Source organism: Galleria mellonella, unplaced genomic scaffold (assembly GCF_026898425.1).
Source record: "Galleria mellonella isolate WM207_F2 unplaced genomic scaffold, CSIRO_AGI_GalMel_v1 utg63, whole genome shotgun sequence".
Lineage (NCBI taxonomy): Eukaryota > Metazoa > Arthropoda > Insecta > Lepidoptera > Pyralidae > Galleria > Galleria mellonella.
In genome coordinates, this window is record NW_026442130.1 from 4,192,211 (window position 1) to 4,217,358 (window position 25,148).

The 25,148-nt window shown below is 33.5% G+C and overlaps 3 protein-coding genes across 3 annotated transcripts; 1 reads left to right on the plus strand and 2 right to left on the minus strand.

Moving 5' to 3' along the window:
- Nucleotides 1–1,232: 1,232 nt before the first annotated feature.
- On the plus strand, nt 1,233–17,114 carry LOC113521702 (MAU2 chromatid cohesion factor homolog). Its single transcript, XM_026907331.3, has 12 exons — nt 1,233–1,506; nt 1,679–1,858; nt 2,547–2,669; nt 3,705–3,833; nt 4,761–4,869; nt 5,182–5,346; nt 6,216–6,413; nt 7,740–7,849; nt 8,454–8,555; nt 8,839–8,942; nt 9,292–9,494; nt 10,331–17,114. The coding sequence occupies exons 1-12, from the start codon at nt 1,282–1,284 to the stop codon at nt 10,555–10,557; spliced, it is 1,875 nt and encodes a 624-aa protein (XP_026763132.2). The 5' UTR covers nt 1,233–1,281; the 3' UTR covers nt 10,558–17,114.
- Nucleotides 17,115–18,160: 1,046 nt separating this feature from the next.
- On the minus strand, nt 18,161–20,632 carry LOC113521807 (protein ATP6V1FNB-like). The gene is made up of 3 exons (XM_026907462.3): nt 20,195–20,632; nt 19,398–19,579; nt 18,161–18,605 (listed from the first exon to the last, which is right to left on the minus strand). Exons 1-3 carry the CDS (start codon nt 20,351–20,353, stop codon nt 18,395–18,397), a joined length of 552 nt encoding a protein of 183 aa, XP_026763263.2. The 5' UTR covers nt 20,354–20,632; the 3' UTR covers nt 18,161–18,394.
- A 289-nt stretch (nt 20,633–20,921) lies between these two features.
- Nucleotides 20,922–24,173, minus strand: LOC113521908 (WD repeat-containing protein 91). The gene is made up of 4 exons (XM_026907571.3): nt 23,722–24,173; nt 22,984–23,133; nt 22,175–22,380; nt 20,922–21,294 (listed from the first exon to the last, which is right to left on the minus strand). Exons 1-4 carry the CDS (start codon nt 23,963–23,965, stop codon nt 21,058–21,060), a joined length of 837 nt encoding a protein of 278 aa, XP_026763372.2. The 5' UTR covers nt 23,966–24,173; the 3' UTR covers nt 20,922–21,057.
- Nucleotides 24,174–25,148: the final 975 nt, after the last annotated feature.

A 25,148-nucleotide genomic window follows, 5' to 3' on the forward strand; every position in this document is an offset into this window, starting at 1 on the left:
TATTTAGTGGATTATAACTAATATTCAATGTATTTTTTTTTATACAATTTAGAATGGCAAACAAGCTGACGGCCCACCTGATGGAAAGTGGTAACCGTCGCCTATACACATGAGCAGTACCATGGACATAACAGAGTATACTGTTTCGCCCATGATACCCCCATGCGTTACCATTCCTGAGGACTCAGGTGTTATTCCTCTGTACCCTGTAAATTCACGCCATATCTCACCCTTCAAACCGAAACAGCCATGTAAACACAACTGCTTCACGGTTGAAACACGAATGGGACAGAGGTACCCAAGCAATCGATTTTTGTACAGTCTACCTCTGGTATAAAAATAATATAGCAAATTGCTTTTATTTGTAATGTTTTAATTACTTTACAGATTAGAAAAACTATGTCTAAATTATTTATTAACGATTAGCAAGCTACTGTGGCTCTACCAAGTTTACCAATAAAGTGACTTCACAAACATATATGGGTGATTAATGGACTCAAATTTCTAATCGAATTCATTTTGAATTGTTTAGTTTTTACCATTTACCTGCAAATAGTGCCATTTTTCGCATAAAAAGGGTATTTAACTCATAGATGTAGAATAAAGTGTCGTATAATCTAGGTTTTAAACTAAGAATAAAGAATTACCAAAGATTTCAGTATAGTGTTCTTAAATTTTGAGCCACCCCTACCGTAATCACCATAACTGATATTATTCTTAGTCTATGTAACACAAATGCTTATTAGAAGTTCTAGTTTGTAAAAAATTTCAAATTTAACCTTATTTCAAATGTTAAAGATTAAATATCTAATATTATTTTGGATTATCAATTATCGAATAACATATCTGAGACACTTCATCTATATTAACATATCATAAAGAGGAAAGATTTAATCGTTTGTTTATAACAGATGAACTCAAAAACTAGGTGTTGCGGATGCTCATGGGTGGCGGTAATCATTTACCACCAGGCGAGCCGCATGCTTATTTGCTCCCTTGTTATAAAAAAAGGTACACAACCAATTTTCTGAATTTTAAATGTATGTAATATAACAATATTTGCGTCAATTTTATTTAGTAGTGCAAAGTCGGACTAGATAGCTAGAATAATAAAAATTATAATTACTATTAGGTGCGTCTATAAGATAATATTGAATTTTCCTATAAATGTCACATATCTAAAATTTAAAATAGTAGAAAAACATAGTAACATTGAAGTGGTGTAGTAGTTTGAAAATTTAATGGTTGACATCACTGTTCCCTCCAAGCAGAAATGTCAAAATGGCGTCAACGCAGGACGCTTGGTATATTTCTTTACTTGGTTTAGCAGAACATTTCCGTACATCAAATCCTCCTGACATAAAAAGTTGTATTCAGTGCCTACAAGCCGTGTTTAATTTCAAACCACCACAAAGGGTCGAGGCCCGAACTCATTTACAACTCGGAAATATTCTTTTGACACACACCAAAAACATCGACTTGGCGAGGACGCATTTAGAGCAGAGTGTAAGTTTTTTTATAATTATTTATGATCATTTAGGAGTGAGATGTTATTAAAAAGCTATAGTGTCGGTGCCAAGGCTGGTGCTGTTGTTTTCTTAATTGTTTAAAAAGGAAACTTCCTAGTCGAATGTAAACAACAATAACGAAGTGGGTCATAGTGGTGTTTTTGTTGCAGTGGTGCCTATCTCAGACCATCAATGGCTTTGATGATGTGAAGTTCGAAGCTGCGAGCGTGTTAGCCGAACTATTTGAGCAACAAGGCCAGCCGACACACTCCAAACCTATTCTAAGGAAAGCTATAGAGCTGTCACAGCACAGTGTTTACTGGCACTGTAGACTAATATTCCAATTAGCGGTGAGTGTCGTATTTATACGCTGTGTTTTTTTATGAGTAATTTTTAGTATTTTTTTTTCTTTTTGAAAGATTGATGAAACTTTAATAAAACTATAATGCAGCCTATACTATAAATAATTAATTTTTGGTATTGTGGCTTCTGTATAGAACTTTATTATTGATATATGATTTTTTAAAACACTGAATATTAAAACATTTTTAATAAAACTATCAAACAAAAGTGTAAAGTTTTTAAATAATATACATTTGATATATTATGAATATTTGACAAATATAAAGTGCAATCTATTCTTGTACATTATCAATTTATTTGAACAATTCCCTGTTTCCCTCATTCATGTCTATTAATGGGATAAATCTCTATATGAAATTGATATTTTAAATGAACATGTGATTATATTCTGAACAATTTGTTGTGTGGTAAATATTAATATTGCAATTAAATGATGAATGACATGATCACACTACTAGGATAGTATTGATTGGCTAAAATTTCTGTTGAGCTCTCAGTTCAACTGGGTGACTATGTCAGTATTATAGGGTATGTCTATATATAAGGTTAGTCAAACTAGTTTATCAGTGACTCCTTTACTTACAAATAAAAGTGCTTGACATTGTGACTATCAATTCAGCTCAGGATTACATTCACTTGCATTATCCTAGTGTTAGAATTAATATTTTATTTCAGCAAATTCATGCAACAGAACGTGAATATGAAGTTGCAAGTAGTTTGCTCGGAGTGGGAGTTGACTATGCACAAATATCAAATGCAGCTTATACACGAGTACTATTCTTGCTCAGTAGGGTAATGGTGAGTATTTCCTTTTATACAGTATTTACAATTTGTGGGAAACCTCAGAATGTATTTACGTTGAATATGAATGTGGAAGATTTTTGATAAATTAATAGTGCAGTAAAAACTTTTGAATTATGTTTGTTGTTAAATCATTCTAAATTGAATTGAAAGACTGAACAGATTTGAATGAACTTTTGTGGACATTATAAAGAACAATAAGTGCTTCAAAGCTTTTGGTATGTTTTAATCTATTATATGTAATTTGAAATGCATTACTGTCTAGATTATTCATTGAATAACAGACAGGAATCTTTTCTACTTTCCTTAAACTGTTATAATGTTAATATATTTTACAGACAGGATATATTATCCTATGTATTAAGCATAAAATATATTTTATTCTAACGTTCAAAATTCATAAATCTAAGTGTTATAATTATTATGAAAATATTGTTTTAATTACAAGAAATAGTAGTTCTTGCATTGCATCACAGCATAAGAACAGAGATGCATGAAGGGTCTATTGGCAGCATGTTAAATTCTGAAGAGTGTAGTAATTAGATTATGTAATTTGTTATCTTATTTAAACAGACAGTTTTACAATAGAGATGTACCACTTATCAGTATCAACTCAAGTGCACAGTTTGTAATAGAATTTGTTCACATGCTTGTCCTCTTCAAGTCATAGACCTCATTTAGAATGACAGCACATGAGAAATGTCATGTATGTAATTGTAAATTCTGTGCCATCCATGTCTGATAGCTCTATTTATTTATTATAAATTGTTTTAAACAATACTTTTGGTTATATATAAAAATATTAACACAAAATAATACAATAAAATTAATTTTCTTTACATTTTATTGAAATAAGAACAATAAGAATAATTCTATTTTACTGTTTTTAATAATAAGATTAAAATAAGTGTATAAGTAGAAAATAATCTGTTTATATAGTTACAGAAACATGACACAGATCACAATATAGTTTTGATCAGAAGCAACTAAAGGATATTATAAAATTTATTCTCAACACATTTATTGTTTCAGCTATTATTAATAGACAAAAAGATTCAGGAAGTATTGCCACTGTTAAATCAGGCTATGCACCTTGTGGACACATGGGCAGGGAGTCCCCACCAGAAAGAATACCTCAAGGTATTCTTCTTAGTGCTACAGGTAATTGTTTTACATTAATCATTTTGTTACAGCCACTTTATTCATGTAAACATTTTGTAGGTTGAATGGAGTGAGAGTAACTGGTCATACCATGACATACACTGTAAATCAAATATTGCAGTACTATAACAATAGGGATCTTGATATATTAAGAAACTCAATATCCATTCAGAAATATATGTATATGTGAATGTACAATAAAGCTTTTAAAAAAAATAATGAATTGCCAGGGTGCAGATAGTTAACAGTATATTTTACACATAGTCCCAATTTTTGTTAACAACTTTCATTAAATAATAAAATTGTATATTCATTTCTCATAAAATTACTAAGTTTATAAAGTATACGTAGGAATATATACCTTTATATTATTGCATGGGACAATAGTAGTTACTACATAAGCATACAAATTATGAACTAAACAATGAAGAAATAAATTTGAATGAGTCCTTTTATTACAAGACATGAACTCAGCCAATAGTAAATTGTTCTCTCACTATACAATGGTTTTGTACACGACTTTGTATTGCCTGTAGACATACTTTTTTTTTACAATGAATAAGAAGTATGTACTTTTATACAGGTTTTTTTAAAAGAATTTCATGAATTTTTATCATCAATTAATAAATATTTGCATTACATTTTATTAGGAATTATCACAATGTATAATGAAAAGTCTAATAATATATAATAATAAACCATTTATTAATTAAAGAATAATTTATTATACATTATGAATGTGTATTGCTCTGTCATTTACGCGACCCAGAACTTCATTATGAATGTAAATTACATTCGTAATTTGCTTGTAATTTGAAGTCTTTGTAGAAACTTGAAGTCGAGTATTTTGCAAGTTTATTTTGTCTGAGAATGGATGATAGGATAAACTGCAATATCTGAACTTTTTTTGAAATGATGTTTTTTTAGGTATGCCATTACCTTATGGCTGGTCAGGTGAAGAGTGTTAAGCCTTGCCTGAAGCAGTTACAGCAAAGCATTCAGACCATCATGGCGCCTACGTGGCCCGATGACGACGGTAAGTCATTTATACAATAATTTTGTGGATACTATATACTGTAATAATTCACCCCAAAACAAACATATGTGTAAAATACTCAAAATTTAGTTTTTTTCTTCAATTGCTTTGTTTAGACTTGGTTCTTCGATTTTTGAACCTATTTATTTATTCTTTAGATATAAGTGGGTTCTGCCACTAGACGTTTAACGTTTGGTTCTTCATAACATGAGGTATCCTAGCTTGAGGATTAAATGATTGGTGTGATTGTGTGGTACTTATCAATTTTCTGTCGTACAGTTGTGCATGTTAATCTGTAATGATTTGTTTCAGCTGTGTGCGGGACCGCATCCGGGGAGTCGTTCGTATGGCTGTCCCGGCAGCAACTGTACGTGCTCGTCTACTTGGTGACCGTAATGCACTCTGCGCAGGCCGGTTACATGGACAAGGCGCATAAGTACACAGAAAAGGCGCTTGCGCAGATTGACAAACTTACATGTGAGTAATTTGATAATAATTATTAGCTTTTCTACTCTACTTATTTTGTCTGTTCATGAATAAAATAATCCAAAAGTTGTTAGCGACATGTTTAAAGAAGATGTGATCAATCTGACATTTAATTATTTGGGCACAATTTTAACAGATATTTCTCCTTACTAGACCTTCCTTACAAAAGTGTGCTAAGTCTGAGTCTCAACACAAAGTGCCATTAAACGGCTATAGAGTGACAAATAGGTTGCTTATGAATTGTTTCTGGTGTTCCGAAATATGTACCAATTTTATACTGATCTCATTATTATATTTTTATATTAAACTAACCGTTTCCGGTGGCATTGCCCACTTCTATGTAGATCCCGTATATCATTCCCATTGGAACTCTTCATGAATACGGTCTTATATTATTTTAAATAATAATTACATATCTAATACCTTCATAAAGTTTCAGCCAATTAAAGTGATCTGTTATTTTATACTGTTTTATATGCAATTCTTTAGATTGATATAACTTTTTTATGAACCGATTAAAATAAAATAATCATTAAATGTTACGTGGAATAAACTGCAATACCTTAGTAAAAACCGCATTTCAAATCGGTTCAGCCGTTTCTGAGATTAGTGTGCATAAACATGCACAATATTTGCACTCATAAAATCCCCCTACAATAGTTTTTCTTATATACCTTCCATGTACAGACAGCGACTAGTTACAATTTGATTATACGTATTGATTTTATATTTATACTGAAGCGTGACTGTGTGGAGGCCGATACGTATAATTTGTGTGAGGTGACGTGACGTGTCAGTAATAAGTTATATAATTGCAATGTGTGCGTGGCGTGTGGCGTGTGGCGTGTGGCGTGTGGCAGCGAGCGCGTGCGCGGAGGGCGGCGGGCGCGCGGCGGCAGAGGGCGCGCGCGCGCTGCGCGGCGGCGCGGCGCTGGCGTGGCGGCTGCGCATGGCGCTGGTGGAGCACGCGGCGCTGTGCCGCCTGGTGGCGGGCGGCAAGGCGCACGCGCTGCACGAGATCGCGCGCGCCGCGCACCTGCTCACCGTCGCGCCCTCGCGTACGTACCACCGCATCCAACTACCTTATACTTATTTACGTACCTCGTATACACTCTCCACGCCGGCATACACAGACCATCAGTGTCCCGGAGCTCGTCGCCTCCGGAGTTGAAGCCGGGTTAGAGGGGTATACCCCGAGGCCCCTACCTCGCCCGCCCACGCAACATCGGCGGGAAAGAAGACATTGATGTATTGATTGATACACTCATTGCCGTGTGGACTCGATATAGAAGGAGCCACATCTTCCTTTCCTGTGGGTGTCGCAAGAAGTGATTTAAGGAACCTAATAGTCGAGATGTCCCTCTTACTACACCAGCGATATATGGTTCTATCCTCTTGCGTGTTTACATCTCACTTACCTACATTGAAACATGCATGCATTCGTACTTTACACACACACACACTACAACACACAACATCGATCTGACTAGTAACTTTTGTTTTAATTATAAATATTACACAAACTTACTACAAAATTGTCTACCAGTTTTTTTTCATACAACTTAGAATGGCAAACAAGTTGGCGGCCCACCTGATGGAAAGTGGTAACCGTCGTCTATAGACATGAGCAGTACCATGGACATAACAGACTATACTGTTTCGCTCATTATACCCCCCATGCGTTGCTATTCTTGAGGACTCAGGTGTTATTCCTCTGTACCCAGTAAATTCACGTCATATCCCACCCTTCAAACTGATACACAGCCATGCAAACATAACTGCTTCACGGTTGAAACACGAATACTATAAACACGAAGTATATATATAAATTACAGTTTGGGCCAAACACTTTAATCGCCAAGTCTACACTATTACTATTATACGCATGAGGATGTTGTCCTTTTGTGTCAAAAATTTCTAGACTCAGTATACAAAGGGGTCTCTGATATTGCTTGCTTGCTTGCTGCACAATCACAATAAATAACATTCAGAACCAGAATTTGTTTAATAAATAATTTGGACAATAATTTAAACGAGTACTTAAATTGTAATAATATAAATTTTATATATATATATATATATATATATATATATATATACATATATATAAACTTAATTATAATAAGCAAGCTCCGCACTGGTTAATGTAATTATGTACAAATGGCAGATTTATACATAATTACATCATTCAGCAAAAATTCATGCAGAAAAAAACATTCAGGATAAATCTATGTGATTTTTTGTATGCAGTTTATAAGTTAAATGGTAATGAATTGTTTCGTCCGATAGTCAAATAAAAAAGAATGTCAGAAGTGTAAATAATTTTTAAATGATCTAATAATGACTTTTACTGTGAAATGTAATGATATAATTGGTTATTCCAGAGTGCGTAGCAGCCGCCCACACCCCACAACTGCATTGTTTGTTGGGGCTATATGCTATGTCCATGAACTGCATGGAAGCTGCCGAGGCGCAATTCCACACAGCTATTAATGTAAGTACAAATTATAAGATTATTTCTTTTATATGAATGAACTAAATTAAATTTACGTGAAATTCGAAATTTAATTAAAAAAAAATTGAAAGACTTACAAATTGTTATACAGTATATACAATTATTTTTTACAGGATTTCTTTATACTCATTTATTAGATTTACTTGCCAAATAACAATCGTAAAGAAAAAAGACTAAAAATAGTAATTTATTTGCACAACTTTGTGAATTAATTTTATTCTATTTTTCGAATAATCCCAGGATTTTTCTCAATTTATTAAGACGCTGTACAATGAGTGTGCCCAAAATAATCCTTACAATTTAAATATTTTTTTTAATGTAAAAATGATGTCGTCGGCTACTATGATATGAAAGACGAGTCCTATTAATATAATAAACGGAAAAGTTTGTCATGATGGATGTTTATTACTTTTTATGCATAAAGTACTTAACGAGTTTAAATGAAATTTGGTACATGGGTGTCTTAATTTAGCACACGGGGCACTTTATGTACTGACTCACGCGGGACTGATGTCGCGGGATATAGCTAGTAATAAATAAAATGTTATAGACAAGCCTACATGGAGTTTCTCGTATATTTCAGATGTCACAAGAAAGAGACTTATGGATGTTCGCGAAATTAAACCTTGCTATTGTTTATTTACGGGGACGACGAGACAATGAATTGACACAAATTATGGAACAGGTATGGAATTCGAAATGAAACTATGCTAAATCTGACTATCGTTACAATGTTAGCTTTATACACTACTTATGTAATTTTATACTAATATTTAATATTATTCTTATTCAGTTAGTATGGTTTGCAGCAGGGATAAGACCCATTCATTATGAATCCCTAATCCGAAATTAAACAAAAAAAAAAAAAAATATCTGTCTATACCACTCATAGTGCAAACATTGCCCAGTCTGGAACCAATTACACATTGTCATGTCTTATTGAATTATTATATTTCTACCATTTTCAGGTGAGGCCAGAAGCGTTGCCGACATACGCGCACGGCTTGCGTGCCGCTTCGTACTACGTACTCGGGCTGCAGGCATTCTTCCAGGCGCGGTATAATGAAGCCAAGTAAGAATATTATTTACTAGTTGTTTCGACAAACATTAACAAAGGTCAACCTGACAATTGTATTGCTAGCAATGGAACTGATAGTCTGCATTACTGACATACCCCTTACCCTCTGGACACACATTTTGTTTTCTACCGCTATCAATTAATTTATTTTCCGGTCCATTTTCTCTTATCTGAATGAAAATTTTTATATCGTTCAAGTTGGACCAAATAATACACATTTATTTACTAAATTTCATTAAAAATAATGGAGCCGTTTCGAAAATTTGCCTGAACGAATATTGTGACACGTGATTTTGATATAATAAATATTTAATGTCTATATTTTTTGTTATTTTTCCTCCAGACGGTATCTACGGGAGACCTTAAAGATGGCTAACGCGGAGGATTTAAATCGTCTGACGTCGTGTTCGCTGGTGTTGCTGGGGCATATCTTCCTCTCCATAAACAACTCACGGGAGAGTATGAACATGGTTACGCCCGCCATGCAGCTCGCCAGCAAAATACCCGACGTACATGTGCAGTTGTGGGCTTCCGCTATACTTAAAGGTATGTTTCATCATTTTATCCTAGAAGGTCCTCCTCTTAAGTCCTAATTCGACGGTATATTTTAATGTATATGTTTAATTATAAGTCATGGATCAGAATTTACATATGTTTATATTAAGTGAAGTAGAAAACTTCAAATGTAAGAAGTCTATCTAATAACAGTCAAGTGACGTTTAACTGTCTTAACACTGACTTCCATAAACCTTTGAAATAAACTGCACTGGACATGGTGTTATTGTACTTTAACAGGTACATTTAAACAATGAAATTTCCTGATGATAGTTTAATTTGTGACCTTCTCAAACATGAATGACTGTTGTTAACTTTTGTTTGAGTTAGTAAATAAACATCTGATTTATTATGGTTAACTCACACTAGGTTTGGTTTATAAGAATCTTATTTCATTAGAAACATTTTAGATATAAAATCACTATACGAGTATATACACAGTCTATATGATCATATTCAGAAATATTTAAATAATTTGTTATAAAAAAATACATTAAATTACATATTAGTAAATATTTGCCATTCGCATTGCCATCTCGGCTTAGAATACGCCACCTATTCCTTTCCCGTGGGTGTCGTAAGAGGCGACTAAGGAAGGGCGAGACATGGACAGTAGCGTTCCTTTTAAACCGTCTCTAAAGCTTGACTGCGGTTTTGCGGCCTAGCCGCCTGCCAAGCGTGGCAACTACGGTCAAAACTTCCTGAGGGGGAGGCTTATGTTCAGCAGTGAACAATTAAAGGTGATATGATGATGATGAATTTACATATGACCCAGATGTTACAAGATTGATATGAACGCTTCTAAATCTAAACTAATTATTTTTCAGACCTCTACAGGCTGGCGGGCGACACGGAGCGCGAGAACGAGGCATATCAAATGCATTGCAACTTTTCGCAAGCACTGCTAAAGGACCACTTCCAAGCCACACAGCTGCCGCAGCACGCGCTTGTGAACTGGACTAGTGGCGCTCCCCCGGTGCTGCCCGCGCCCGCCGCCACGCCCGCCCTGCAGCCGGCCCCAGCCGCGCCAGGTGCCCCTCCCGCTAATACCTAGTGCGGCCCTGTACTCACCGCCTCCACAGAACGGGCCTCGATATATAGAGCTACTATCACGTTAGCGGATGTCCTGTCGCGGAACTCTTTCGGTGTCGATTGTTTTGAACGTGTACAGTTGACACAGACCGTTCGTTGAATGTAGTATGTATGCAGACGATGTTGATCAGACGTCAACGGAAGATCGACGCGAGGGACGGAACAAACGCCAGGAGCGGCTCGTAACGATACTATAAAATAACCACTGTGATGTATCAGACGGTGTGTAGCATCCGTGCTGTGTACATATATAACCGTTGTGATAATGTACATTTGTAAAGAATCAGTTTAATGAAGTTGTATATGCTACCGGTACTAGTGAAAATAGACTATGATCGATCTCCCACTATGGAGCGTCTCGGCTGCTATTCAGCAGTTCTACGATTCGGAAGCCTATGAAAGACGGTGTGCAAAATATGAATTGTGCATTGGTATTTAAAGTTGTTCAATTGAATACTTATCACTGGTGCAAAAGTACAAAGCAATGCTTAGAAATATTGGCCTAATGAATAGACATTACCAGACAAGTGATATTCCACGCCAGTGACTTAACAGTTAGTGATAGTGTGGATGTTGAGGACTGTGTGTCTCATGATCTGATGCGAGATGTAGAGAATGCGAGTGTGTTTATACGATTGTAATATAACGACGCCTTTGACTTGGAAATAATATTTCGGGCTGTGTTAAATTTATAACTACTAGAAATTATTTTTAACTACCGGGATTTCATGACTTCTGACAAGTGACAGCAAATGTTTTTATTGTATTATTTCATTTATTTCCTATATCTTTTAATAAAAGGTGAAATATTACCAAGTATGTAATATTCGTTTCTTAAGCGTTTTTATTAAATGCTCAGAAACAAGCATTACACTAGTGAACATGCTCATGTAATGTGACATTTTTTGTTGAATGAGCATCACTGTGGACAGTATTTACGCATTATTTCACTAATATAATAAATGTTTTATTTGTTACACAATCATGTGTAAAAAGCTAAACTGAATAGGATAAGGTTTAATGTAAAACTGATATAGAGAATTTCAATGTGATTTATAACTGAAATAAAATAGTTTAGAAGGTTTTTTTATTGATATTAAAAAAATTTAAATTAAGGGTGCATATTCACCAAAAGTGTTCACATATGTATTCAGAAAAGAGCATTAGTGAATAAACATGCTTATTTAATGACATATTTTGTATGTTACATGACCATTTTATCAGATAAATGCACTGTATGTAATCTCTAGTTATTGTTGTAAAGTTAACACAGCCTTATTGTTTCCGCTCGTGTAAACATGATTCACACAGAAATTGCAAAATTTCTCTTCCATTACCCTTTAGTTGGTTTAAATTTGATTTCATTATTATAATATTTATGACAATAAAAATCATATCGGATTGTGTCTTGACGTGCGACACCTTGATTTGTGCTTTTGTGGTTGTATATTTAAAATTGATTTAACATTAAAATACTCAATGCTGATCGGATTGGTTGATTGGATGTATGACGCGGTGAATTATTTTGCGTCAAGTATTTAATTTAATGCACACATTACATATGTATAGAAAATATGTGATAAAATTTCTCATGAACTTTAATTGTTACTGTATGAAGGGCTTTCTGAAGAAGATTTTAAGAGATTATGCAAACTGAACCAATGTAATATAATCAAGGTCAATAATAATGTCTTACAATGTCTTCTAACCATAAAGGTAAAAAGTTTAAAAATAAATTTTTAGGACAATTTCTATATTGGATCTTAAATATAGTAAATCATTATTATAATTTCCAATTTTGTTATAATAAAAGATGGAATTCGTATGGGATAGATATAACAAGGAAGTAAACAGAAGGCCCTACATTTGTTAACTGTTTCCGTTTCCTTTATCCTGCATCTCGCTAGATGCAGAATTAACGAAAACATCATCACAAATATACACACAAAAAATACTTTATGAAGTATGTTACAAACTTGTTTATGGTTTATCTCCATCTATTTCTGCTCACGGCCGAGCGAGAGCATTCCACAATAGATTGCTGTGTGGCCATTTTGATGAGCTCAGTCCAATATATGCAAGCCCGCTAAATGCTAATTTTTCATAAACAATTGTACATAATCAACTCACCCGCCCAATATAGTTAACTCACCGGGTTGTTTAGAAAAGCTTGAATGACTTACGAAAACGTTTTTTAGCTAATTGAAGTTATTGACTTTTCTCAATAACGTATCATTGGTAATCAAATTTATCGAGTCTTTAATTACACATCTATAAGTATTCAGTTTAGCTTTTTACACATGATTGTGTAATAAATAAAACATTTATTATATTAGTAAAATAATGGGTAAATAAAATAAACTTATTGTAAAAATTGTACAATACAATAAATTGTAATATTTGTAATAGTAATAAAATAGCGTGCGAACAGTAGGCAACAATACTCTTTTAAGTGGAAAGAGACCTCTCCTTTATAGTAGAGTGAATAACACATAGCAATATATATATGTATATATTGTAGTTACAATATTTAGCCTAATAACTGATATATTAAATATTAGTTAACCAATATTTAAATAAAGAATCCGATCGAAATGAATATAGATATCCGACCGGTATGGGCGATATCGAAATGTGTGATGATCTCTGAACCCGATATATAGATGTCGGGGCGGTACCGATATCACCCACGCCTACTTTACAGTTTCATCAATTAAAAAATAAGATATTGGGAACAATCGTACGATGACAAGATTTAAAGAGATTACGAACTTAATAGTCTTATGTATGTTTTTGCTTCGTTGTCTCAACTTTGTACTGTAGCGAACAAGATATAAAATAACACATAAATTAACCGAGCAGCTGATTCCGTTTTTCTAATATTACATAATGATTCAAATTCAATCACAGAAACAACAAATCGTAAAGGTTTCAATGGTGTCTTTGTGGTGTTTGATTCCATTTATAATTATTGCAATACGCCTTGACTATCTATCGATTTGAAACATCACTATATATATTAAGAAATATTGTAAAATTTTACTACCGTTCAAAATAGTGCTCTTATTTCAAAGTCTTTAAGGTAAATTTTGTTTGATAATCCAAGTATATATTTCATGATGAGTTGTATGTATACTAGTGGCACACATTCTAATGATCTCAAATAGAGATTAAGATTGAACTAATAAATTATCAATGAAACATGTAATGTTTCACTGATAACCAGACACAGCGGTATCGTGTACGCCTCTGAGAAAGTCCTTCAGGCAGTAACCGAAAATGAGACTTCCTTATTGTGTAACTCACTGAGACATTACCTTTTTGCATCACTATACCACACCTATCCATTATGTTGACCGTTGTTTTTTTTTTCTTACTATTTTCACTATTTATTTCTTTCATAGAGCAGAAGTTATGTCCATTTTAAACGAATTACAGATAGTTCAAGTCCTCTAATTTTTGCGGCTATGGTACGTGATTACGTTCCCAGTTCTGAACGGATTTTTATTCACAGTTCATATAAGAATCGATACGGTATATTCCCATATTATTCCTTATGAATTTTGTCTCAGTAGATATGTTTTTTAAGGTAATTGTCAATCAACTTGAAAAAAAGGTGATTCTCAATTAGGTGGTAATTTTTTTTGTTTGTTTTCTCACAACTCTATCAGTTACGAACCGATTTGGAAAAAATACTTTTTATCTGGAAGGATATACTTTCAAATTGGTCTCATAGATATTTTGTCAGAATCGATTCACTTGTTTATTTTTTAAATCAAAATACTTGGTTTTGGCCACTATTGTAATCGATTTCCTTGTGCAACTCGAATCTTATTTAATCAACTATTCCTATCGGTAGTGTTTCAGAATTATGCCTTTTTCTCATTTACACGTATGTAAAATGTTTTATAGTTAATAGAGGACAATATGCCGCTAGTATATACCATATGCCACAAGTCTGTATTTAAACAGAATTGGCTTAGCAATTAGATATTACACGCGAGCGAACGGGAGAAAGAATGAGAGAGTAAAATTGAAAATGTTCTCAAAGCCAAAATAAGGTTCTGTGCAAACGAGAACACTTTACTACCGTCATAGACTACAGAGGTTTTTATGACCTGTGACGACAATTAGACGTTACCACTGACTGTTACACAAAGTAGAAATGGTAGATTTCATATTAATACTATGAAACTAAAATTCCTGGCCTAGTGGCTAATGTTTAACATGAGACATTAAAATGTCTGCGTTTGCGCAGTGCCTTGAAACAATTTATTTAATAAATACATAAAAGTCATATCATTTTTGTTTAGGTCATAGAGAAATTTGTGTAATGATAATCAAATCGAAACTAACTTGAGCAATATGGCTCAAATAATTCAGATACATTACTTTGGTTTTGGACTCGGTATCTTTCTTGGTACTAACAATATTCTCTTCAAATAGTACAATCGTTTATAAAAATGTTCTTTGATAATCTAACTTATTTTTTAGTATACATGTAATTGAGAATTATTTATATTTTATCATTATTTGTATCGTTTTAGTATTATTTGTGTTTGTAAACACTCACAGTGGTCTTACCCTTAAAGAAGTTTATATCGCAGCCCTGGCAACGTCTGAATCATTCTCAATTCAAATATAGTATTAAAAAGTTTTAACATATTTCTCAAACATCATTTTAATTGATATTTGACACTCGTTTTAAAATATTAGTCATGGAATCTGATTTTAAAATTATTTGGGACCTTAATTGATACTCTTTTAATGGTATATATTCTATGATTCATGTTTAAGTACGATAGACAGATAATATAGGTAAAAACGTTCAGTAATATTGATAACTTTTTTTGAAAAGTACAGACGTTGTCTATTTCGATATAAACTTTAAAAATACCAAGGGTTAAAATGGCCGCATTCGCTTGTAAGGTAAGACATCAAGCCAAAGGAGAGAGAGCATAATAATAATGTCTTATTTTGCACAATCCATTAAATTATAGGCAAATTTGAATATATATAAAAAAAAAATGGTTCAAAAGAATTATATGGACTGATTATAATTGTACATAAATGTGTCAAATAACGAACTGTCGAGAATGAACAAAGTGTCTCATTATTTATTAATTTTTATTATTATTTTTGTAAAAACCTGTTAGAGTGAGCGAATGTTGTTGACGATTTGCTGGTTAATTATTTTTAATGTAGCATTCGTGTATTGTTCATTATTGCTTCAAAGTGTTTCAATGGATGCGTTGGCGTCATAGATAGATATCTTTTTAAATAGATGTCGCAAATGTACACACTTTGCGTATCATTTTTTGATCGTATCAAAAGTGACAATTGAGCAAAGTATCTACATTACTGAAAAACTTTATTACGTAAATTACACGCAGTCTGTTTTAGTCCTAATTTGTCAATGAATCACTGTTGGTTGTCTTTACGAAAGGAGCTATTAAATAAACAGTCTAGTTGGAGCTCCGGTTAAATTGTGATCTAGAATTCCTATGTGAAATTTATGTTGAGAAACTTTTGAGGATAGAAACAACATTGCGGTTGATGTTTCAAATTTTTAGATACGTAAGAATGTTAATCAATAGCTTTTGTAACATTATGGTGAAGTTAGTAGCATGCATAGTTTTCATATACATTGGTCTTGTCTCATCTATCTCTATATATACAGCTTTGGCCAAAAAGTATTTGTCTCTTTAGAAAATTACAATTAATTTAAAAAATACTTAAGGTTTGGATGAGGGAAAAAGCTAAAATTACAATAATATTTAATAGTAAAGAGGAAATTACATTTTTACATTCTTGTGGAGTTATGACATTTCACATATGGCAATTGTTGCGGTCTCTTTGACTGGTTTTCTCGCTGGCCGCTAAGATATTCTACAATTAAAACTGACAGCTCGGGACAAAACAAAAGGACTTGGACAAAGAGACTGAACAGAAGACGGACATAATTTTGAATGACAAATTGGTCTTTTAATTTTTAATACATTTGACGACAAATTCGGACCTTTCGACCTTACAAACGATCCATCGACCTTTCAGCAATCGAATGTTTCTTTATCTTGCGCTTTAAAATCGACCATAAATGTTCGATAGGGATAAGATCCGGTGACTGAGGAATCCAACTTATAAGCTCTATACCATTTTTCTCAAACTAACTTATAGTGGTACTTGACTTATGACATGTGTCATTATACCGTTGGGAACGGACGCCATCTAGGTTCTTATTACCGAATATCATATCCAATAAAGGTTTTAACGCTGTTTTCAGCACTTAGATATATTTTTTCGAATTTATTGGATATTTTGTTTTATTTATATCTATATATATTTTCCAATTCTAATTTTCGAGTCATGTTGCCCCAGACCATAAAACTGCCTCCGCCGTGTTTTACAGTCGGCACCACACATTCCGGTATGAATTCTACGCCAACTCTGCGTCTCATGTAGGTGGCACCTGCAGTACCTAATACCTGAAATTGAATAAAATAATAAGATTTTTAAAAATACGTCTGTTAATGAACCATTATTAACTTTAATACATTTCAAACATCTTTATTTAATATTTAATCGTTTAAATGACATACCTCAAAATTGGATTTATCCGACCAAACGATATTTGTCCAATCTTCCTCGGTGTAATCTTGATGTTCTAAACATCACTGCAAACGTAAGTTCTTGTTCTTCTCACACAATCGTGATTTCTTCCTTGCCTTGCAACCCTCGAGTCCTGTATCCTGGAGCTCTCTTCTAGCAGTTTTAGCAAAAAATATTTTCCCCGGCGTCTCGGTTAGATCAGCAGCTAATTCAGAATTTTTCTTACAATTTTTCAAAGAAGTTCGCATAAACTGTCTGGTACCTTGCGGTACTATGAGGTGATGATATGATTTCATAATTTTGGCAATTTCATTTTTATTTTTGCCTTCTTTAGATATCAACTAGATTTAGATTTTTAATCGTTCCTCGTTACTTATTTCACAACACTTAAGTATTTTTCTAATTTTTTTTTATGAACTACTTCACGTAGAACAACAATCAATTTATAATAATTTGTTGACAGTTCTTCACACTATAATGAATCGCAGTAAACTAAAAATGTCCCTAAAATTCGACTTACCTGGAAATGAATCACCTCTATTGTGTTTTATGATATGTTGTGTTGTTTTCATTGGCTCATTTTAATTTTTAGACGTGCATTATGCAACAAGAGACCCCGTAAAGGTTAATAGATAAGAAATTTCTAAGGATTTTTAGGATGGCAAATACTTTTGGCCAAGGCTGTATATCTTTGCTTGGAATACATTATAATCACAACAGCAAAAAGATTTGCCCCGGTCATATGATTTTTATATGATTGCTTCCTCTATAATCGACGGGAACACATGCATTGAAACACTTGTATGAATTGTGTATGACATCGTGTTTAGACGACCTCGGCGCTAAGTCGATGTTGGGCCAAAATTAGTACGGTTTCATTGTCTGTCCACATTTTTTAATTTTAATAATTCCCTTGTAACAGTTAGATGTGGCCTTATGAATAGGGGTACATTTACTGTTGTTAATATGTAAATAAAAGTTGAATTATTGTAAATAATAAAATTATAAAATATATGTTTTTTGCTATACAACGTCTATTATTTATAAACCGCACAGTTAATATTTAACAATTACATAGTAATTATAAAATAATTTATTAATTATGATTACTAGTTTCAGATTTGCTACTATTATTAGGTTGTGATCTAATGTACCTGATAATTTATTATCTAGTCTACGTGGTAGTCCATTTAGGTGAAGTTGCAAGAGTATTCGCTGCATACAGATATCTCGCCACCAGCGGGCTGTGAGTAGTGTCTAGGGTCAGCAGCTAGGTTGTTTTTCCTGTAGAACGTGTCTCGCAGTATGGCGCACCGGGCGCGGTTGACGTCCCGCGCGCGCTGTCTGTACTGCTTTTGTTGCCACCCATAATCCCAGTTTGTTGTTAAACGGAAGTTATATCTGTACGTAATAACAATAACCGATTCAATTAGTTAACATTTCTAAGCTAGTGAGGCATTACATTATTTAGTACCTTTTATTTTCAACAGCCTTAAAAAAGAAGTTTCCCAATTCGATTGTATTTTTTTCACGTTATTTGTTATTTCATAACTGCGTTAGTTATTAGATTTTTTTTTATTTCAAAGAATATATTTACAGATCAGTCTTATAGAGATTTTATCAGAATCGGTTCAGTAGTCTAGTTTTGAAGTCAAAATAGCTTGTGTTGTTATAATTGAAGTTGGGGTTTGTTTTGTGGAACCTACCATCAGTGGCTTAACAATAGGGTGGAAGGGCTGGCAAAATGCCACGGGCCCCCGACCCAATAGGGTCCCGGCTCAAGAAGCCGCGAGCTCAGAATTTTACCTTGTACCTGAGTATTTTATTTTCCTTTAAAATAAATGATAGGGCCCCATCAAGAGAATATGCCACAGGCCCCAAATGGTATAGTTACGCCACTGCCTACCATAATGCCATTCATATGTTTGCTAGATTAGTCGTAGGCATATAAATATGGACAAATGAACACGACATCATAACCTTCAAGAGCATATTCCTTTTTAAAAGGCCGGCAACACACTGGCAATGCCGTTGGTGTTAAAGGTGATCATGGGCGGCGGTAGTCACTTACCATCAGGTGGGCCACATGTTCGTTTGCCTCCTATGTTGTAAAAAATAATAACACTAATACAGTTACACTGATTCACCTATATTTTGGATGGAATTTACAGATTTTTGTCGTCTGTAACTCACCTATCTTCAGGAGCTTTTTTATTCCGTGCCTTCAAATATTTCTTCGCAGCACCTTTTTCTGTACCTCCATATAGTAAGTTGAGCACTTCAGGCTCAATAGGCTTCATCAAGCTATCGTCTTTTGACGGTATTAATTCGCGTAATGGCACGACCGCGGGTTTTTCAAGGGGTTCATCCAATTTCTAAGATAGGTACGGTGATAAATAAATCACTCATTATACCTACTTTTTGTTGTACATAATTCATAAGTATTAGAGAGGATGTTAGGAATGCAGTCTTAGCGACCCCATTGCCAGCAAGTCGACTAACTCTAACTCTGCCAAGTTGATCTCCATGCGGTCTCCTTTTGAAACCATCATGGTTAATTCTTGGTGAATTGATCACGATGGGTCAATAGATCTAACTGAGATAGGTGATCATCCTCACCTATCTTTATATATATTTTTTATATTAAAAATGAAAAAACGTAAATAGGCTGTATGCCCGCCTGACTTGACATTTGTAATGTTACCACTTTTCATCAGGTGGACCGTCAGCTTATTTGCCATTTTACATTTTGTTAAGAATACTTTTGCAAAACCACACTTTAATATTATAGCATGGAGAGTTCACCAATTTGATTATGGTAACTATCCCAAGTTTATACTTGGGACAGACAGAAGCATTATTATTTTATAATAACCCTATGATGTCAATTGCTTCTGTCTTGCAAGTTATTAATATTGCTTTTGGTTTAAGTACTATAAATAGTAGGTATAATAAAAGTTTGACATATTTCTTTTTCATTAAATATTTACCCTTAAAAATTCTTCGGCGAGCGCTATAGACGCGTCTACATCCCTGGCCTGTCTCTCCTTAGCATGGTGCAACACAGTCAATAGGTTCTCTTGATACCAACGTCGGATACGCCGATTCGTCTTATTTTCGGCGTCCGCGTAAAATGCGTGCGAAGTCATTATTTCAAGTACTCGCCTCAAAGAGCAAGAAGTGATAATTTATAACTATAATTTTGTAAATATTTTTGACAAATGTATATTAATGTCATGTTGACGTTTTTGTGTATAAGGTTCTAGTTGTAACTCCTGTTTACTTTCTTTACCAAATTAGAAAGTTTGTGGAAGTCGATATAACTGGTTAGTCGATTAGAATTATTTTGTATAATTCCGCTACCATTAGTATGTGTGCAACTGTTGAAGATTGACTACTATTGATGAAGTTTCGCGATTTTCCATATTAATTATCAATCTCCGACCGTTACTCAGTCCACGCGCATATTGCGTGTTTTTACCTCCACCTCTTAACGAAGCATCTTCAGGTAAATTAATAGATCATTGCTCTCAGACTAGTGCTGACCGTTCTGCGACGAGACTGCGAATCATTCATTTATTTTATACTCAACCCAATAATCCAATTTGAGCATTTTTGAGAAAACCTATTAATTATGCCACTTTATTTTTAGTCAATATAGCACAAAAATTTATATTTTAATTTTTAACTTTTCAGGGTAAAATGAAACAAAATGGCAAATAAAATGAAACATTTAAGTGAATAAATTAAATTAAAATAAATATCATACAAATTTCAATATAGCAATTCTTTAACCTATGGAATGTTACATATTTACACTTAAGTACCTATTCTTGAATTAATTGGATAGTATTTAATTTTGGCTTTGCGAACGTCCTGATCTTCTGCCCATGACAGGACTGCCTCCCATCTGGCGGAGAAGTCCTCGTAGACCTTTAGCTTCTCGTATACCAGTCTCAAGTTGTTCGGATGGTACCGCGCAGAAGTCATCCACGAGAGGTAATGGCCCGCTAAGACGCTCTGAGTATTGGGCGAGCCGAGATTGGTGTCCGATTGGAGAAGTCTTGTCTGTTGACTGCTGTTGTTGCACCTGAGGAAATTAACAATATTTTTCTAAAAATGTATAGAGGGTTTTTTTAATGGATGATAATGGAATAGTAACGCTGCCTGCGCAAATAGTATACGCTGGCGGGGTACCAATGAGAATATAGATGAGCATGAAAAGGTTGGTCAGTTAGCACATCGTGATCAAAACACCAGGAAATCAGCACGATAGTTTCTAGGGGGGATCAAGTGGAGGTCGACTTGACAGGATACATTGCTAGCAATGGGACTGGTAGTCCGCATTAAAAACAATCCCCCTCTGTATAGAGGATTGAACGGATTTGCGGAGGACGAAATAAATATAGTCTGTCTGTCTATGGTATATAAATGATGGAGTTATGAAGTTATTAACATAAAAAATACAACCAAATTGAAAACATCTCCATTTTTGAAGTCAGTTAAAAAATAGCTCGAACCGTGTGTGTAACTTCCCGAGTCTGACGCACAGTTTGCCACTGTGCGTCTGGCATAAACTCATAATAACAATTTATACGCCTTTAGTCTGAATTAATTTGATGCTGCGTACCACGTCACCTTCATACTTTTTTTTCACCACAAAGAATGTGTGCTACAATGCTACGGCATTGTATGATATTAGAGCACCGACTTGACCTATTAGTGGTTCATCACGTGTTTTGTACTGACCTTATTTTACATACATACTGCAGTATTTTCTTTTTCATACACAATTGCCTCCTTATTCATAAAAACACTAAACATGTCATAAAAACTTATTTTAGCTATTGACAATTTTTTTTTTGTAATGAATTCCCAATTTGAAAAAAATACTCGAATAGTTAAAATAGGCTTGTAGGGGGTTTAAATTTATATAAATAAGGGATTTAGTAATATTGTATTTTTTTTACCTTTCCCCTCAACATTGTTATTTCATCTTGTAATCGCTTCACTAGTGCTGCATCACTCTCATAACTGGTGAGAGTGGGTTGGGGCATGCACTGGAACACAGTAGCCAGTAGATTATGAAGTGAAACCCACACACTGTCTTGCCAAGCTCTGGTAAAATACAGACTGAAGGATGGATTGTCTTCTGGCTTCTGAATGTAAGGCAACACTGTGAAGTAAGAATTGAATTGTAAATAATATTAGATTTTAGTGTTCAAAAAGAGATTAATTCTAATCATGACAAAACCAGTTATTTTGATTTAAACACTAAACTACTGTACCCATATTGATAAAATTTCTATGAGTCGAACTGATATCCTTTCAGAAGAAAAAAAAAGGATTTTCTGAATCAGTTTAAAAATGATGGAACTATGAGGAAACAAATAAATAAAAAAATACAACTAAATCTCTCTTTTTTTATTATATATATAAACCTTCCTTTTGAATCACTCATCTCTTTCAATAGATTGTTGAATTTATTATTATTGATATTGTGTAATTTGCAATATATTTTTTTGTAAAACTACCATCCATCTACAAAAAAATTTACATGTTAATATTGGCATAACATATTGGAAATATAACATCAATAAAATATCCAGTATGTTATACAGTATTGCATATAAATGTTTAGGCAAATAAATTTATCTTTATTTTTTATTTTTAGAACACTCAGTAGACTCTAGTGGAAGTGTACTTAATTTAAATTAATAGAATATCCACCCTATTAGATGTAAAATGTAATATTACTAAAGGAAACAAAGCTACTTACTGAACCAGTCTCTCCACTCGCTTTGACCCTGTAGTTCTGGAAGCATTTTAGAGAGGAACTCTGCAACCTTTTCATTTCGCACTCCGCCTGTGCTTTGCGCTGCTGTTATCAGGTACAACTTGTATAGACTATACTCTAATTTTCGGACGGCTGGAAAATAAAATTCATTTTATTTTAGGACATGGCAGGCAGGGTAGATTTTCTTTAATATACTGTTTATTTTAATTTTCCTAGTAGGTACACTTATTGAATATACTGAATATTCTACTACATTTTAGGCTAAGTACTGATACAACATATTGCTGGAAAAATATATATAAATTAATAATATATTTCCATCAGATGGAGTATGTAAAGAACATGGTTTTATTTATGTAGGTTTATACAACACATCTTTTGCCAGTTTAAAAAGTAATTTCAAATGAAAAAAATTTAAAAGAAATATACAATTACACTTAAATATTATAGTCAGGACAGCCTCACTCAAATATATTTTTGTTTATCAGTATTTGAATAAGTATTATCAATACATAGCTTTATATAATTTATCAATCAGGTGGATGGAACTTCTCAGAGCTTATAATATTGAATTTTTCATATTTCAGTTTTAAGTGTACCTACCTACATAATCTGTCGAAAATGAAGGTCACATCTGATGTATATCGAGAAAGTGTTTAGGACCAAGGGAAAAATATTAAAATGATTGTAATATTAATAAATTAAACAATAAACACTTACCAGGTTGAACATGACTTTCTAATTTTGAGAAAACTAAGGTATCTAAATGCAACCAGTACTCTTTAAGACCATTTAAATCAGACACATTGATGTAGTGTGCAATTTGATCAATTATTTTGTCTACTCTAAAACCTTTATCTTTATCTGCTTTTAAATCGCTATCAAAAGCTTTGACTGTTGCTGCAAATCCTCTAAATAAAAGATATTCTCGCACTAATTCATCCACAAACTGTATGTGAGCCATAATTTAATAAATTATAAGGAAATTGAATAAGATATAAAAAAAATAATTATTCGAGGTGATTATAAGAATTAAATAATTCAGAATAGAAAATTAAAAAATGTTAGTTGTTAAAACAATTATAATAATTTGAACTTTTTATTTGAAGAAATAGGTAAATTAATATCAGACTGACGTGATGAGTTCCACTTGAATTAATGAATGACAATCAGGTTTTATGCCTGACACTCGACGTAACTCATATTGAAATTTTTTAGCTTCGTAGACAGCAAAGATTAGGTCTGCATCACTTGGAATAAAAGTTTTATCTATAAAAGTATGTTACCGACTACCGTCTCCATTTCTCCAACCATAATTAATAAAATGTGTTTCATCGTGGCGGATAATGGCTATCTTAAATAAATGCCATGACAGTTGGAGTCTTCTTCTTCTTCTTCTTTTCATTAATGGCAATCGGTCGCTATTTTTACGACCATTTCTGCCAGCGTCATGTATAAGAGGCTCGTACTGGAGATAGAAATTATAACTAAATAATTGGTCTAATTTTGAACTTTTTGGTATAAAGCTGAAAAAGACAACACAATATGAGCCAGTAATAAATATCAATACAAAAATCTTAAATATATGTTTTCTATGAATATATAAAATAAATACATAATATAGAGTTTATAGTTTGATATTATTGTTTTTGATAAAATTTACCATAATCCATAAAATATTGGGGTTTTCAGTAAAAGAAATAATTAAAAGATTACTTAAGTTAGTAGGCTGGGGAATTTGTTCTTTGACAAGTTGTGGGTATAATGGGCTTATACTATTTAAAGGGCAGGCAAAAAAAATATGGTTTACATCACCATCTTCTTGACCACATTCACAAATAGAGTTATCTCTAATTCTAAGTTTGTGCAAAAATACTGGTGAACAACAATGACCAACACGTAGTCTACATAAAATAGAAATGATAGACTTAGGCAACCTTTTGTGTCTAAAGAACCAAGGTTTAATAGGGATAATTGATTGGATCGAAGCGTAAAATCGGCCAGTGTTTTTAGACGAATCTCGCCAACTATTCGTCCACGCATCTCGGAGGTCTTTTAATGGGCATGCTATAAGGTCATTGCAGACGATTTTATCGTGTTTCTGATCTCCACCATTATTGGCTGCAAATTTAGCAAGGGAATCCACG